Raw genomic sequence first — 16034 nt, 5'->3', positions numbered from 1 at the left:
GTTTAAAAAAAGATTTGGACAAGTTCCTAGAGGAAATGTTCATAGTCTGCTATTGAGACAGACATGGGGGAAGCCACTGCTTGCCCTGAATCGGTAGCATAGAATGCAGCTCTTATTTGGATTTTTGCCATGTATTTGTGACTTAGATTGGCCTCCTTGAAGACTGGATACTGGGGTGGATGGACCATTGGTCTGGCCCAGTAAGGCTATTCTTTTGTTCTTATGCTCTTAACCCAGTCTTTGGGACGTACCCAGTCAGTTGGATTTTCAGGCTATCTACAATGAATATCCATGAGAAAGATTTGTATACCAAGAAGATTCTACAAGCTAATCTATCTCGTGCATATTCATTGTAGATATCCTCTGAAATCATCTAGCTTGGTGTGCCCTGAAAATGAGGTTGAGAGCTATTGATCTATAGTGGTAACAGGAAGGAAGTTAAGTAGTCAAGTGTTTTGATCTGGAATCCAAATTTATCATAGGGCCTTCCTTGAAAATATGTTTTGGTAGCATTTCTCTCAGCTATGTCTTTATCAACCTCCTTCGGCCACTTTACCCTTCCTCTTGTCTCCCTTCAGCTTGTTTGCTGAGCCACCCCTATGGGCAGAAGGCATTTATATTTACCAAATCCGTTGTCCTTTACAAATGGCTTTAGTCTTATGGTTTGAACTGGGTGGGATCCTATAATCTTTGAAGGCCTCACAGGACTGAAACTATCCTATGGAGAAGATTGACACCCTAAGCATGCTCTTCTGCCTACCTGGGAGAAGCTGTAACAAAGCTTGGAGGATAAAAATGTGTCTCTGCTGTTGATTTATTACTATAGTTTCTCTTTTTGTTGACAATGTAATGACAGAAGAATCACTGCTTATATTCAGCCAACAGTTCATGGTTGCTGCTATTTCTGATTTTTTAAATAAAACTATTTAGAAACTATTCCACTATATTGATTTTTACTGGTATACTGTATAATTTATTTATAAGTTGATGTGTGCTTAATTATATTATGCAGTGTTCATGATAATTTTAGGCATTTCTTAGTCCTGAAAACCTGGAAGAACCATATCTGGAGGGTATCAGTTATAATTGTGTGGCTCCTGGAAAACGCTTTATGCCAATGGACAATTTGTCAGGCGGCGAAAAGTCAGTGGCAGCTCTGGCTCTTGTGTTTGCTATACACAGGTACTGTAACTAGATTTTAAAAAAACATACAGTTGTGTATTTACAATATTAGTTAGTAAAAGGATATATAATTATCAAAACTGATAAGAATACTTTATTCTTAAAGAGGATTTAAAAGTGCTTTACTTACATTGAGAGGAAGTATTTCTCAGTTGTGGGGGGTGGTGCATCAAGGAAAGCAATAACACATTTTCAGATTGCTGAGCATTATAGTTACCGACAAAAGCACAGTAGGTAAAAATATCTGTGGTTCCTTTGTACTCATAACAAACATCATAAGACTATATGTGTACTTTTACTTTGAAGTTTTGTATAGTATCTGGGCTAAAATTATTCATGGATTTTGTTCCAATGTAGAAAGTTTGATTATCCAAGGACAAGCAGGCAGATATTCTCACATGTGGGTGACATCATCCATGGACTGCCTGTACCACTGGGTACCGAGACTGCCTGTACATCATCCATGGACTGCCTGTATATCATCCAAGACTTGCCTGTACCACGCATGTGCGAGTGCCTTCCCGTTCAACATTGGCTCATGGGAACATCAGTTCTTAGTTTTCTGCAAAGCAGAGAAACTGTTCTTAGAGTTTCTATAAGTTAACTAATTTTTTACATATATTTTGTGCCCACCACATGGGCCCAGCACCTCTTTCCCTTCCCCCCAATCCCCAGACCAGATCCAGCAACTGTCTCCCTTCAGCTCCAGCTGGTCCACCTCCAGTAGCCCAAGCAACTCCTTCCCCCCTTCGTGGGTGCAGCAACAGTTTCCCCTTGTGAGTCCAACAGCCCCCCCACCTTCACACCCTCCCGATGGCTGTCAGCAAAAAAACAAACAAACAAAAATCAACGAACCTGCAACTCCTGGCTGAGTCAGCCCCTTCGCATCTCCCAGGGCGGGCCTACCAGCCTGTTAGATACTTCCTGCACACAGGGCTGCTCTGACCAGAACCTTCTTGCCACTGAGTTCCTCCTTTCAATGTAACTTCCAGCCAGAAGTTACATCGGAAGGAGGGACTCAGCAGCAAGAAGGTTCTGGAGCAGCCTTGTGTGCAGGAAACATCTAACAGGCTAGTAGGCCCGCCCCAGGAAACGCAAAAGGGCCAACCCAGCCAGGAGAGTCACAGGTTTGTTGTTTGCTTGCTTGCTTTTTTTTTCCGTCAGCCATCGGGAGGGTAGGATGCTGTTGGACCCATGAGAGGGAGGGGACTGCTGGATTTGCATGGGGGGGACTGTTGCTGCACCCTTGAAGGGAGGAGGGAGCTGTTGGACGTGCGAACACGCTGAGGAGGGCTGCTTTCAGGAGTGGGAAGTGAGTAGGAGACAACTCGCGGCAGAGACTTTACTGTGGGGACAAGGCCATTCATCTCTCCACGGAGCAGTGAATGGCTTTGACCTCATACCTACGGCAACCAGTCTTCCCCCCCCCCCCACCTCCCCCGTTACTCTGGATAACAGTCACCATGTCATTTACTAGTTCCAAAGAAAGGCTTTGACGATTGGAGTCCAATGTGGTGCTAAAAGTGCCTCGCTTCTGCATGGAGATGTAATGTAATGTAATGTAATTTATTTCTTATATACCGCTACATCCGTTAGGTTCTAAGCGGTTTGAAGAAAATATACATTAAGATTATAAATGAGAAGTAAGAAGGTACTTAAAAATTCCTTTACTGTCCCGAAGGCTCACAATCTAACTAAAGTACCTGGAAATTAATAAAGAAGAGAAAATAAAGATGGTTGAAAAAAGAAAAATTCTATGTGAATTTATAGGATGGAAATTAAACTGACAGTGAAGAACTGTATGAAAAATACATATGGAATGCAGTTAGAGAGGGTAGGTTACAATCTATTTATGGTATTTGTTTAATTGGACGGTGTTAAGGTGGGTAATTTGGGGGAAGGTTATCTGAAGGTAGGTGAATCTTCTGGAGGTAAAAGAGGAGGGGTTAAGATATTTGGATGAATTTTTTGAAAAGCAGGGTTTTGATTTCTTTTCTGAATGTTTTGAAGTTGTCTGATATTGTCATAAGATTGGAGATGGAATGGTTGATTTTTGCTGCTTGTGTTGCCAGAAGGTTGTCAAACATTTTCTTGCGATGTGTGCCTTTGAGTGGGGGGAAGGCGAAAGGGTTCGAGGTTCTTCTGTGTCTTGAGGTGGAGATTTGGTTTAAGCGGTTGTTTAGATAGGAGGGGGAAGAGCCGTGTAATGCTTTGAATATCAGGCAGTAGAATTTGAATTGGATTCGTGCTTGTATGGGTAGCCAGTGAGAGTCTAAGAAGGCAGTTGTTATGTGATCATATTTTTTGAGTGAGTAGATCAATCTGAGGGCGGTGTTTTGTATGGTCTGGAGTTGTTTTATCATAGTGGCTGGACAAGGAAGATATAGGGAGTTGCAATAATCCAGCAGACCTAAGACTAGGGATTGGACGATTAGTCTAAATTGTGCTTGGTCAAAGAATTTTCTGATTTTACGGAGATTTCTCATGGTTAGAAAAGCTTTCTGGATTGTTTTGTTGATCTGGGGCTGCATTGTGCAACATCTGTCTATCGTAACTCCTAGGAGTTTTAGTTCGGGTTGTATTGGGTATTTGGTATTTTTGATTTTCAGTTCAGTGATGGTAGGAGTTTGGGCTTTTTCGAGCAAAAGGAATTTTGTTTTTTCAGAATTTAGTTTTAGTTTGTGATCCATCATCCATTTTTCTACTGTGTCTAAGGTTGTTTCTAGCTTTGTTGTGGTGGTGGTCTCTGATGGGTCGAAGGGGAGGATTATGGTGATGTCATCAGCATAGCTGAAAGATGTGACATCTAGGGTATCTAAAGTGGCTCCTAGGGAGGAGATAAAGAGGTTGAAGAGCGTAGGTGAGAGAGGTGATCCTTGTGGAACTCCGCAGGGATTTGTCCATGGTTCTGATTTTATATCATTGTATTTTACCCTGTAGGTTCTAGATTTGAGGAACCCCTGAAACCATTTGTAGACCTTGCCTGAGTGCACTCAATGATAACATCGGTTGTGCTGGTGAAGTTCCTGGCCTCACTGTATATGACAGAGGCTTATCTTCAAATTCCCATTTCTCCAGACCACCAGAAGTATCTGAGGTTCCATGTCTTCGGGCAACATTTCCAGTTTGTGGCGATGTCTTCTGGGTTGGTAACGGTACCCAGGACCTTCATCAAGTGATGGTGGTGGTGATGGCTTATCTTCGCACCCTGGGTGTCATGTTTCACCCATATCTGGATGACTGGTTGATCAGAGCTCCCTCAGAGTCCAAGGGGCATCAAACTGTTTAGCAGGTTGTACTGTTGTTGCAGTGTCTGGGCTGAGTGATCAATTTCAGGAAGAGTCACCTCGAACTGATGCAGGATTTGGAATACCTAAGAGTTTGATTTCACTCGGGACAGAAGAAAGTGTTGCTACCTGTGTCCCCATCAGGAGAAGCTCCGTCAGGTTATCAGGGACCTTCTGGCCATTCCGATCCCAATGGCATGGCAGTACCTTGTGACGAACCCATTTCCAGCCCTGGCTTCATCTCAGGGAAGAGCAGAAATAAAACACGGTCCCTGATTAGAAGAGATAACCAGGTAAACAGCACAGATATAGAAATGGCTGACTACCCCTCTGTTACTGGGGCAGAGCAAGTCACTTATGAGACTAGTATCACTAGGCAGGATAGTTCTTGTCAGAGTAAAACTTGTGCTAAGCCAGCTAGGGTTCCAGTTGTTAAAATGGAGCCTGTTCCTTTAAGGAGAGGTCAGCACAGGGAACCCAAGGTGAGCCATGCTCTGCTTCCCAGAGAGCTACAGTCCATCCCCCCTACCTAGGAGAAGAGGGTGAGACAATGAATTACTTAAGGAGAAAGCTTTGAAGCAACAGGGGAGTCAGAACCAGGATGAGAACAGGACTCAGAACAGGAGGCAGAAAGAGCCACAGGAAGCTGAGGGGAAGCACTTCCCTCAGGAACCACGGAATGGGCAGGATTGTGAAATGGCTGAAGAGGAACCGCTGTTGAGATCAGCTATACAGTGCTCAGAGGTTGGAGAACCAATGAACACAGGTGAACTTTCATTGCAACTGCCACTGCTATAGGACTCCATGGAAGTTGAATCCTGAACCAGAGACAGAAAGAAATATTGGCTGTTTGCAAGTAAGCTCTGTGGGAGGTTCTATCCCACCCCCCCTCTTGAAAGATAAAGATGTGTTTGCATTTGACTTTCTTTTGCTGGGGACTTTTCCTTGCCTGGTCTAAGGCTGGTCAAAGCCTAATGAAATTCAATGTTTGCACTGTGTTATCTGCTGAATAGCAGTTTGCCATTATTTACCTGTTTCAGGTAATCTCATTAAGCACTGCTGGAGCTAACATGGCAGAAGCTTCTGAAACCCCAAGTTGGAGAGGGTTTGAAAGTTAGTGCAGTTTATGCTTAAACTGTGTTATAAGAACATTATATTTTCCTACTACTGGTTCAAAACTGTTCAAGCCTAGTAGCACAAGTAAAAGCTTTAAAGTTTTTGCTGCCTGTTTGGAGGGGGGGTTTCATTTTCATGATTGAAGTTTATGAGCTCATTCACCTGTATGAAGGGAGAAACCTTTTGCACTGAAAGAACTTTAACCTGATTCCCTGGTGAAGAGAACTTTCTCCAAGGAGCTGGAAAGCCCAGGGGTTTTGTGCATTACCTTTATTTTGTTACCAAAATGGAATGTTGACCTTTTTGTGTTTTGCCAGCTTATTTTCATGCTTTATTAAAGTGACTACTTTGAATATTGACCCGTTGAAGGTCCAAATAAAATTCAAACCTTATGAATGGACATTATCTCCTGGGAGTCATTTCATTTGCACTATATAGGATTTGCTAAATATATCAGGCAGTTGCCTGTTTTGAAATTCCTGAAGGGCCTCCTCATTTTGCCAGGGGAAGCCACGCCAAGCTTGAGAAGGTCGCTGTTAGCACTGCCTGTAGACCTAGGCAGGGGCCTAGCATGCGACAAGTGCTGTCTGAGTGGGATTTGGCGCCCTCTTCAGGAGAACGAAGATATTGCAGGTAGGAAAATTTATTTTTTTTCCCTTTTGATCACCATGTTCCTGTGGAGACCTGTGAAATTTATTATTATTTTTTTTTTTTTTGCAATGTTGTCTCCTGTGAATTTTGTTTGAATGGACTCATTGTAATAAAGAACTTCAGTGGATACTGTAGTATGATTCTACCAGGAGATCATTGAGAACGGCGTGACAGCAAGATCCAGAGTGGAGTGGCCAAGTAAAGCAGACCAACCCACAGACAGATGGAAAGGACCAGAGGCTTGGATTGTGACAGCTGTAGAAAGGGCCGTGCACCCTGTAAGAGCATGCCTGCGCAGACTCACCAGTATCTCGGTAAGCCGCTAGGCTGAGGGGTCTGGTGAGGGCGGTTGGTGGTGAACGGAAACTGTAAGATACCACTCTTGGGTCCTGTTTTCTGTTATTCCTTTCACAGATCAGGATGGATCAGCAGTTGCTTGCTGTTTTGGCCGGAGAGCGCTAGCACCAAAGTGAGGATCTACGGAAGATGCTGGAAACCAACCAGGAGTTGTGGCAAGCGGGACAGGAAGCAATTCGTCGACACCATGATGAACTGGTCATAGCCATGAGGGAAGCGTTACCATAAGTATCAATAGAGACAAGACCGCTGATCCTGGGCCCAGAAGAAGAAGCGACAGCAGAGAAGAGGGCAGGCCTTGAAACAGTCTGTTAAGACTAGGGAGATTCCGTGGTTACCACAAGAAGTTATGGAAACCTTTCCTACCTTTCATGCAGAGCAAAAAACAGATCCCACCCTGAGGGAGGATTGGCAACGTGTAGGAGGTACTCAAGGAGCAAACCAATTTATGGTTAAAAGGGTTGCTATTTAAGGAGATCCCGGGAACCGAACAGGGAGAAAAAACACAGCAACTGATGGTGCCTCAAGGTTTTAGGGTAGTGGTGATGAGATCAGCTCATGACCATCCTTTGGCAGCAAGTAGAGAAACGAATTTTCTGGCCAGGGGCAAGACAGGATATGTTGGCTTTCTGTTGTTCATGCCCCATTTGCCAAAAGTTATCATAGGCAAAACCCGCTAAAGCCCCCTTTATTCTGATCCCTAGGCTGGAAGAGCCCCTAGTACGTTTGGCCATGAATATAGTGGGCCCCCTGGAGAAAACCCCAAGAGGAAACTACTTTATTTTGGTGGTAATGAATGTCACTACTAGATTCCCATGGGCATTTCCTTTAAGGAAAGCAACATCTTCAGCAATTATGAAGGAGCTCCTAGGACTCTTCTGTATACTAAGGTTCCCTAGGGAGGTCCTCACGGACCAAGGAAGTAATTTCCTCTCCACTGAGATGAGGGCTTTCTGGGAGGGGTTTGGTATTCACCATATTAAAACCTCTGCACATCACCTGCAGGCTAATAATAATAATAATAATTTTATTTCTTATATACCGCTGTACCATGAGGTTCCAAGCGGTTTACAGTAGAAACAGAAGAAATGCAATAAGTAAGATTAATTAAGATGAAGAGAAAGTACTTAGAGTTCCCTGACTGTCCCAAAGGCTCACATTCTTGCTAAAGTACTTGAGAAAAATAAATTAGTTAGGTTATAAACATATATAAAGGTCCGGCCACTGTGATAGAGAGGGTAGGAGAAGTAGACTACCGGATAAAAGATCATAGAAACAGGGTACAAACATATCACATCAACCTACTGAAACCCTGGAGGGATAGAGAGGTGCTAGCCTTGGTGGCCCAACAATGGGGAAGGATGATGTGGGACCCCAGATTGTTGATTTAGGCACCGAGGAGAAAATGAATATAGGGACAGAATTGACTAAGCACCAAGCACATCAGGTCCAGAAGATGATTCAGCAGTTTAGTGATGTTTGCCACTGTGCCAGGACAGACAAGGATAGTTGCACATGACATTATCGCCCCAGGGAAGCCTATAGGATGCGTCCCTATAGGCTGGCTGAGGGGAAAAGGGCATTGGTTAATGAACTTGTCCAAGAAATGCTGGCCCTAGGGGTGAGAACCCTCTTAAAGTCTGTGGTGTAGTCCCTTCTTGATCGTTCCAAAGGCTGATGGGACCCCACGGTTCTGCGTTGACTTTAGACAGTTGAATGAAGTATCTCAATTTGATGCTTTTCTGATGCCTCGGGTGGATGAGCTGCTTGAATGGTTGGGGCAAGCACAATTCCTCACAATGCTGGACTTGACTAAAGGGTACTGGCAAATACCCTTAACTGAGGATGCCAAGCCCAAGACAGCATTCAGTACACCTCAGGGTTTATTTCAATTCAGATGTATGCCATTTGGATTGCATGGGGCGGCAGTTTTGTGCTATTGACCAGTCAACGAGTATGCGAAAGCATGCATCAATGAGATAATACACTCTGCTTCTTGGGGGAAACATTTGGGCCATGTTGCAGCAGTACTGAGGGCGCTTAGGAAGGTAGGCCTCACAGTTAACCCAAAGAATTGCTTCATAGGCCAAAAAGAAGTCAGATATTTGGGCTAAATTGTGGGGAGAAGTCAGGTCAGGCCCTTGGTAGATAACATTTAATGTATTAGGTCACTGTTAGCACTGCCTGTAGACCTAGGCAGGGGCCTAGCATGCGATAACCTACAGGTTCTGGGGACCATGGTGACAGCGATCAATGTGTTCCCTTAAGAAGAGCCCATCTACATCCACTACAGGATGCTCTGCTTTTGTGCTGGAATCCCCAGCGGAACCCGTTACATGCACTCCTGCCCTGGATGACTGTGGCTCCCTTGGGAAGAGCCCATCTGCATCCACTGCAGGATGCTCTGCTTTTGTGCTGGAATCATCAGCGGGACCCGTTACATGCACCCCTGCCCTGGACAACTGTGGCACAGAATAGTCTTGCATGGTGGTTGTGCCCCCTTCTTGCTATCCAGGAGCCTTCCCCTCTGAATCTCAGATTGGATGATTCTTTCTATGTATGCAAGTCTCAAAGGCTGGAGAGCAGTGTGTATGTCCATCTCTGTTCAGGGCCAGTGGGCTCCCTCAGAGCACAAGTGGTCGATCAATTGTCTAGAGTTTCAGGTGATTCGGCTGGCCCTTCTACACTTTGAGGGTTGTTTCCATCATCGAGTAGTCCATGTATTCTCTGAAAATGCCACAGCAGTGGCTTATGTCAATCAGCAGGGGGGCACAAGGAATCCCTCCCTGAGCTTGGATACTCAGCTTCTCTTCTAGTGGGTGGAAAGACACCTTGTGATGCTGTCAGTGGCAGGAGTGGACAACATTCAAGCAGATTTTCTCAGTCATCAGAATATGGATCCCCAAGAATGATCTCTATCTCAAAGAGTGTTCAATTGCATAGCAGATCAGGGGGGCAGCCCACATTCGATCTCATGGCAACTGCAGCCAATAAGAATGCAGATTGGTTCTTCAGTCTGTCACGAGGCCAGCAATGCAAGCCTGGATGCTCTGGTCAGCCCTGGCAATGGGGAGGACTCTTATATGTCTTCCCTCTGTGGCCCATTTTAGGGCATCTGTTGAGACGGATAGCAGCCCAAGGAGGTCCGGTGATCCTGATCATACACGATTGGCCGAGGCAGCTGTAATATGCCGACTTGGTTCGGCTCCAGCAGGACCAGGGGCTCCTGCTACCTTGTCATTCTCGCCTCCTCATGCAGGAACTGATTACGCTGCAGGATCTGGACCACTTTGATCTTATGTCATGGCTATTGAGCGTGCAGCCTTATCTAGAAGGTGCTATTCTTCGGTGTAATTGCCACTTTGCTTCACAGCAAAATGAAATCCACAGTGGCTGCCTATGCGAAGGTTTGGAGATGTTATCAGGTCTGGTGCATCCTGAGATATGTGAACCCATCTGTTCCGTTAGTTCCTCATGTTCAGGAGTTTCTGCAGGATAGCATGAAGGGCCTAGCAGTAGCTTCTCTCCAGGTACAGATTGCCATTTCTTGTATGAATCCTCCTTCTCTGAGGGGCTTGTTGGCAGCTCATCTGTATGTGTCCCATTTTCTATGGGGCACTCTGCAACTTAGGTCTCCATTGCGTCTTCCCTGTCCAACTTGGAATCTTAACCTGGTTCTCCATTCGCTTGCTCATCCATCGTATAAGCCTATGGAGTCCCTTATGGATCTTACGATCAAGACATTTTTTCCTGGTAGCTATTATCTCAGCCCGTAGGATTTCAGAGCTTCAGGCTCTCTCCTACCAGGATCCTTTTCTATGTATTATGGACTCTTGCGTGATGCTGTACACTGTTCCTTTTCTTCTGAAAGTGGTTTCAACGTTCCATGTGAATCAGGAAGTCCAGCTTCCTGCTTTTGCTTTCTCTGGATCTAGGGAGTAGGACCGAGTGTTGCGGTTCCTCAATGTGCACAAGTTCTTTATGCGGTACCTGTGGGTCACCAACAAGTTTCGCCTCTCTGACCATCTGTTCTGGTGGGCCCTGCCTGCAAGGGTAAGCCAGCTTCTAAGGCTACCATTTCCAGATTGATCCATAAGGCCATTACTGTGGCTTACATGGCAGTCAGAAAGAAGCCCCCCTCGCATTGCGGGCTCATTCTACCAGAGGTATTTCATCCTCTTGGGCCCTTACCCGTGTCACTATATGCCACTCCTAAGGAGATGTGCATCTAGTTTACCCTTAAACCCTAGAACGGTGGATTCTGCAATTACTTCCTCTGGGAGAGCATTCCAGGTGTCCACCACTCGCTGTGTGAAACATAACTTCCTGATATTCGTCCTGGACCTGTCTCCCCTCAGCTTCAGTCTGTGTCACATTGGACATTGTGAATAGCTGCTTTCCCTGCTCTATTATGTCTAATCCTTTCAGTATTTTGAAAGTCTCGATTAGGTCCCCTCGCAGTCTCTTCTTCTCGAGGGAGAACAATCCCAGTCTCCTAAGTCGTTCCTTGTAGTCCAGGTTCTCCATACCATTCACTAGCTTCGTTGCTCGTCTCTGCACCCTCTCTAGCAGTTTTATATCCTTCTTTAGGTATGGGGACCAATGCTGGACGCAGTGTTCTAGGTGCAGTCTAATCATGGCTCTGTAGAGCGGTACTATAACTTTCTCTGATCTACTCGTGATACCCTTCTTTATCACGCCTAGCATTCTATTTGCTCTCTTCGCTGCCGCCGCACATTGCGCCAACAGCTTCAGGGTTCTATCTATCAGTACACCCAGGTCCTTTTCCTGTTCGTTCATTTCCAGAGTTACACCTGACATACTATACTGGTGACCTTTATTTTTTCTGCCCAGATGCATCACTTTACATTTTTCCACATTAAACTTCATCTGCCATTTGTCTGCCCACTTCTCCAATTGATTTAAGTTGCTCTGGAGTTCTTCGCTGTCCTTCTGCGATCTGATTGCCTAGCATAGCTTCGTGTCGTCTGCGAACTTGATGATTTCACTGGATATTCCTTCTAGGTCATTTATGAAAATATTAAATAAGATGGGTCCAAGCACCGAGCCCTGGGGTACACTGCTAGTCACTTTTTCCCATTCTGAGAACTTCCCATTTATGCCCACTCTCTGTTTTCTGTTCTCCAGCCATTTGCCTATCCATCTTAGCATATCTCCCCCTATTAATGGCCTTGTAGTTTACTGAGAAGTCTTACATGTGGAATCTTGTCGAACGCTTTCTGAAAGTCCAAGTATACAATATCCACCGGTTCTCCACTATAGATTTGTCTGTTCACTGTCTCAAAAAATTGGAGTAGGTTCGTCAAACATGATTTCCCTTTCCTGAACTGTTTTAACATTCAGGTTTCTAATGTTTAATAACCCGTTCTCTCGTTTTTCAATATTGCATTTGTTGATTTGAGAAAAAGACGTATTTGTCGGGGAGTGTCCCCGTTCTCCTCTCTCTCTTGTTCTTATCCTCTAAAGATGTTCCTGGCTGCTCTAAGACTAACTGATTCCTATAGGGACAGTGATGAGGTAAGAGGGGGAGAGGTTTAAGTCTCTGAAGTTTGAGGATTCCTATAAAGTCCTGGTGGATAGACAGAAATAACCAATCTACTGATCCCGGAATAAAGTGTGGATTTACAAGGAAGAAGATTAGCAAAGGTAAGAATCTAATTTTTCGTTACAGGTAAGCAATGTTGCTGTTTATATGCATATACACATGCCTCACCCAGACTCTGGCCCTTTACATGCCTACCAGCAGATTTAATATTTTTGTATATATGAGTGAGTGGCTGTATATCTTCCAGTTTTAATGGAGGGAGATTTATGGATTATTTTATAAACAGCTTTGATATTTTATTTAGCCAAGCAAGTATATCGGATGTTTTAATAAACAGAGTACATACTATCACATCAACATGAATCCTATTACACCAGTCAGTATTCTAATGAAGTCATTTATGTGAATACTCTAAGTGGGTAATTTCATAGCAGAGCAACTGAAAATTTCAAAAAAGCACTTGCAGTGGTAGAAAGTGTTTTGTCTTCAGTATGTTAGATGGACAGACTAAATAGGCCAAATGATCTTTATCTGCCTTAATTTTTCTATTTCTGTGTCTTAAAAGTGCTTTCCCTCAGTCCAGCTAAAACTCCATGCATTATTCCACAGTATGCCAACCTTGAGCTGCATTGAGTAATGTTGTCCCTAGGGACAGATTTGGATTGTGGGTGAAATGTATACACATAGATAGCATTTTTAACTTTATGCATATAATTTTCCAACAGAACTCTACCCACAGACAATGCAAATGCAAGTAATCACTTTGTATCCTTATCAGGTTTCAGAGGTTTGAAAGAGCCACTTTTGTAGCTGTAATTCCAAATGGTGGGGGTCAGTCAATAAAATAAATGTAAAGAAGGGTTGGTTTAATTTTGCAGTAGTATGCATGTGCTCTTGAGCAACAGGGACCTTTGGTTTGTTTATTTTGCATGTTTTGCAGATAGGTTTCTCTAATTGTTGCTCTAGCTTCAGTATAGGTAGTCCCTAGGTTAAGAACAGGTTCCTTTTTTTAAACCATTCTTAAGTTGAATATGTATATAACTCAGATCCTAGTATTTTTTCCCACCTTCTCCATCTTCTTGATGACCCTCTTACATTCCTATCCATCCATCCCACTGTTCCCTCTCCACTACCACCACCACATCCAACATTACTCCCTCTCATCTCTGCCTCACTCCTCTCCCACCACCATGTCCAATAATTCTCTCTCCCTCCCTATGCCCAACAATTCTCCTCTTTATTCATCTCCCCATACCCCTCTCACCGACACCCAATCCTCCCTTTCTATTCCCTCCCCTGCCTTAGCATCTCTTTCCCTCACTCCCTCCATTCTTCTATCCTATGGCTCATGCTCCTCTCCCTCCCTCAATTCTGTGGCCCAAGTTCATGCACCCACCCTCCTTCCTTCCGTCCTTTGTCCGAAATATGGGCTCCTTCCCTCTCGAGTTTCAACGCGACCCTCTCTCCCCAAATACATGCGTCCCTCTGGCGGGTGTTTACCTTCTTCTGGCTGGCCCCCTCCTCCTTCCAGCCACAGTAGTTTTTCTGCACAAAGCAGCAGGCAGCAGCTCCTACGTGCGTCCCGTAGCTGAGCTGCAAGCCTTCCCTCTGACATCAGAGGAAGCTCCTCCCACATCTGAGGGAAGGCTTCTGGCTCAGCTGCAGGATGCACATATGAGCCGCCACCCGCGGCTTTGTGCAGAGAAACAACTGCGACTGGAAGGAGGAGGGAGCTGGCCAGAAGAAGGTAAACACCCGCCGGAGGGAGGCATGTACTTGGGGCCCAGAATGGAGGGAGGGAGAGAGAGGGTCGCATTAGAACTCAGGAGGGAGAGGGGTGTGTTGGGAGGAAGGGAGAGGGGCATTTTGGGACACAAAAGGTAGAACAAGACCCCCCCTTTCGTAAGTACGAATTCGACATAAGTCAGATGTTTGTAACATGGGGACTGCCTGTATTGCAAATAATATTGTTACATATTTATTTTTCTTAAGAAATATTGTAATATTTGTGTTAATCACTGTATTTTAGCTTCCGTCCTGCTCCATTCTTTGTGTTAGATGAAGTAGATGCGGCTTTGGATAATACAAACATTGGCAAAGTAAGCATTTCACTTTATCATTGACCAGAAGGCAATGTTTTCATATTTTAAGCAATCAAAGGTTGTGTTACTCAATGGGAAAACTTGCTAAAAGAGATTAATTTGTGAATCAGCTTTTCTGGGGAATTAATCTTCTTTTTATAATACCTTTCACTATCACTTAAGCTAAGTTACCTCTCATATATATACAGTATATAATATCAAACTGAATAAGTTAATATTAAATCTATTTCATAACATAAGTCATTTCTATATTGCATAACTAGTAAATTTGATGCAGTTAACAAATATTAAAAATCAATAGAAATGGGGAGGATTTAATTTGTTAGCAAACAGATGTGTTTTCAGTGCACTAGGAATAGTATGCTGAACCATATGTTGTTCATGCCTGTTCATGTGAATTCTGCAGAAGATGTCAATCACAGCTTTTTAGCTCCTCTTCCTCCTCCCCGGTCTATGCTGCTCCCTTCAGTTCTTCCTTCTGCAGGCAAACATGAAGGTATTATGCTAATCTGCTCTCATTATTTCTAAATTATTTTGTGGTGTTTCATTTTTTTTGGTTGTTCACGGTTTTTACATTGTTCAAGAAACTGTTGTACCTGTTTGAAGCTGGCAGGTGAATCCTTCAAGGACCTGTGCAGCCAGCCTGCTGAAGATTTGTGGAGCTCAGGGATCCAGGCTCTCAGCATTTGTTCACTTCCTTCACTTGGTCAGGAGCTTAGGCTGTTAGACATCAATAGCGTCCTTCAGGGTGCTCATGGTGCTAGCTGTGGTTTCACCTCCCCCTTCTCCTTTTGGCATTCATCGCGGCCCGGGGGTGAAGGATCAGTTTGACTAAGGTTCGACTGACAACTCAAAGATCTCAGCATAGCAGCTGATCGGTGGCTTGAGGCAGAAAATCCCTCTATATCCAACTAATTTTCCATGTAGCTGAAGCAGGCTGCAGCACCTTTTCCCCTGCACACGGTTATGACAGTTTATGGGGAAAATTGGGAGAGAGTATCTGAAATTAACATTTTCGCTATATTTTCTAATGCTTGGAGTAAATGTTATAAGTCTTTGAAATATTAAAACAGTTTGTCTGAAATTAGATTTTTAAGCTAAAGTATTAATTTTAATGATGTAATAATATGCTATATAATTAAATTAGTATGGGTGAGGAGGAGGAGCTGGAATATACAGTTCTCTATAGGCCTATTGCATCATCAGCAATGTGCTGTATTGCATCACCAGCAATTTTCAAGCTTCATCAGCACAGTTGAGATTAAATTGTCGATTTTGTATCAGGGTTTTGCTTCTTAGTTATCAAGTTGTTGCTTTTGAAATATTTTTGTTGTTTTGTTAGTATAATGTCAAGAAAGTGTGCAAACCACCCTGACGTCTTCTGTTACGTCTGTGGGGAGTATACAGTTAAGTCTCAAATGAGAGCCTGTGAACTTTATTTTGGCTGCAAAATTGGAAATCAAGATAAGGTTTGGGTACCTTACTTTGTTGTAAATGTTGTGCCAACAACCTTGGAGGATGGCTGGAAGGCTTTCGTCCATCAATGCCATTTGCTTTTCTAATGGTTTGGAGAGAACAGAAGGACCATTGCAAAGATTGTTATTGCTGCTTAACAAAAGTGTCTGGATTTTCTTCAAAAACAAAGAGTCAAATTCAATATCCTAATCTTGCATTTTCAATACAACCTGTGCCTCATGATAACAATCTTCCAATTCTGAAATCACGTGAAACTTTTTATACATTGGATTTGGAAGAAGACTCTGAAGCGTGTGC

General features: G+C 43.8%; 1 protein-coding gene across 3 annotated transcripts in view; it reads left to right on the top strand.

Moving 5' to 3' along the window:
* Positions 1-16034, top strand: part of SMC1B (structural maintenance of chromosomes 1B) — an 896774-nt gene that overhangs the window by 818221 nt on the left and 62519 nt on the right. For 2 of the 3 annotated variants that reach the window (XM_033952101.1, XM_033952100.1), the window contains 2 exons: positions 1031-1182; positions 14189-14258. The exons of the other annotated variant lie outside the window; for it this stretch is intronic. In XM_033952101.1, the coding sequence (XP_033807992.1) occupies positions 1031-1182; positions 14189-14258 (222 nt within the window). The remainder of the gene's footprint in view (positions 1-1030; positions 1183-14188; positions 14259-16034) is intronic. 3 annotated transcript variants of the gene reach the window in all.

This window comes from Geotrypetes seraphini, chromosome 7, assembly GCF_902459505.1.
Source record: "Geotrypetes seraphini chromosome 7, aGeoSer1.1, whole genome shotgun sequence".
NCBI classification, from domain to species: Eukaryota; Metazoa; Chordata; class Amphibia; order Gymnophiona; family Dermophiidae; genus Geotrypetes; species Geotrypetes seraphini.
The sequence above is the reverse complement of the archived record's forward strand: the minus strand, read 5'-3'. Positions and strand labels throughout refer to the sequence as shown.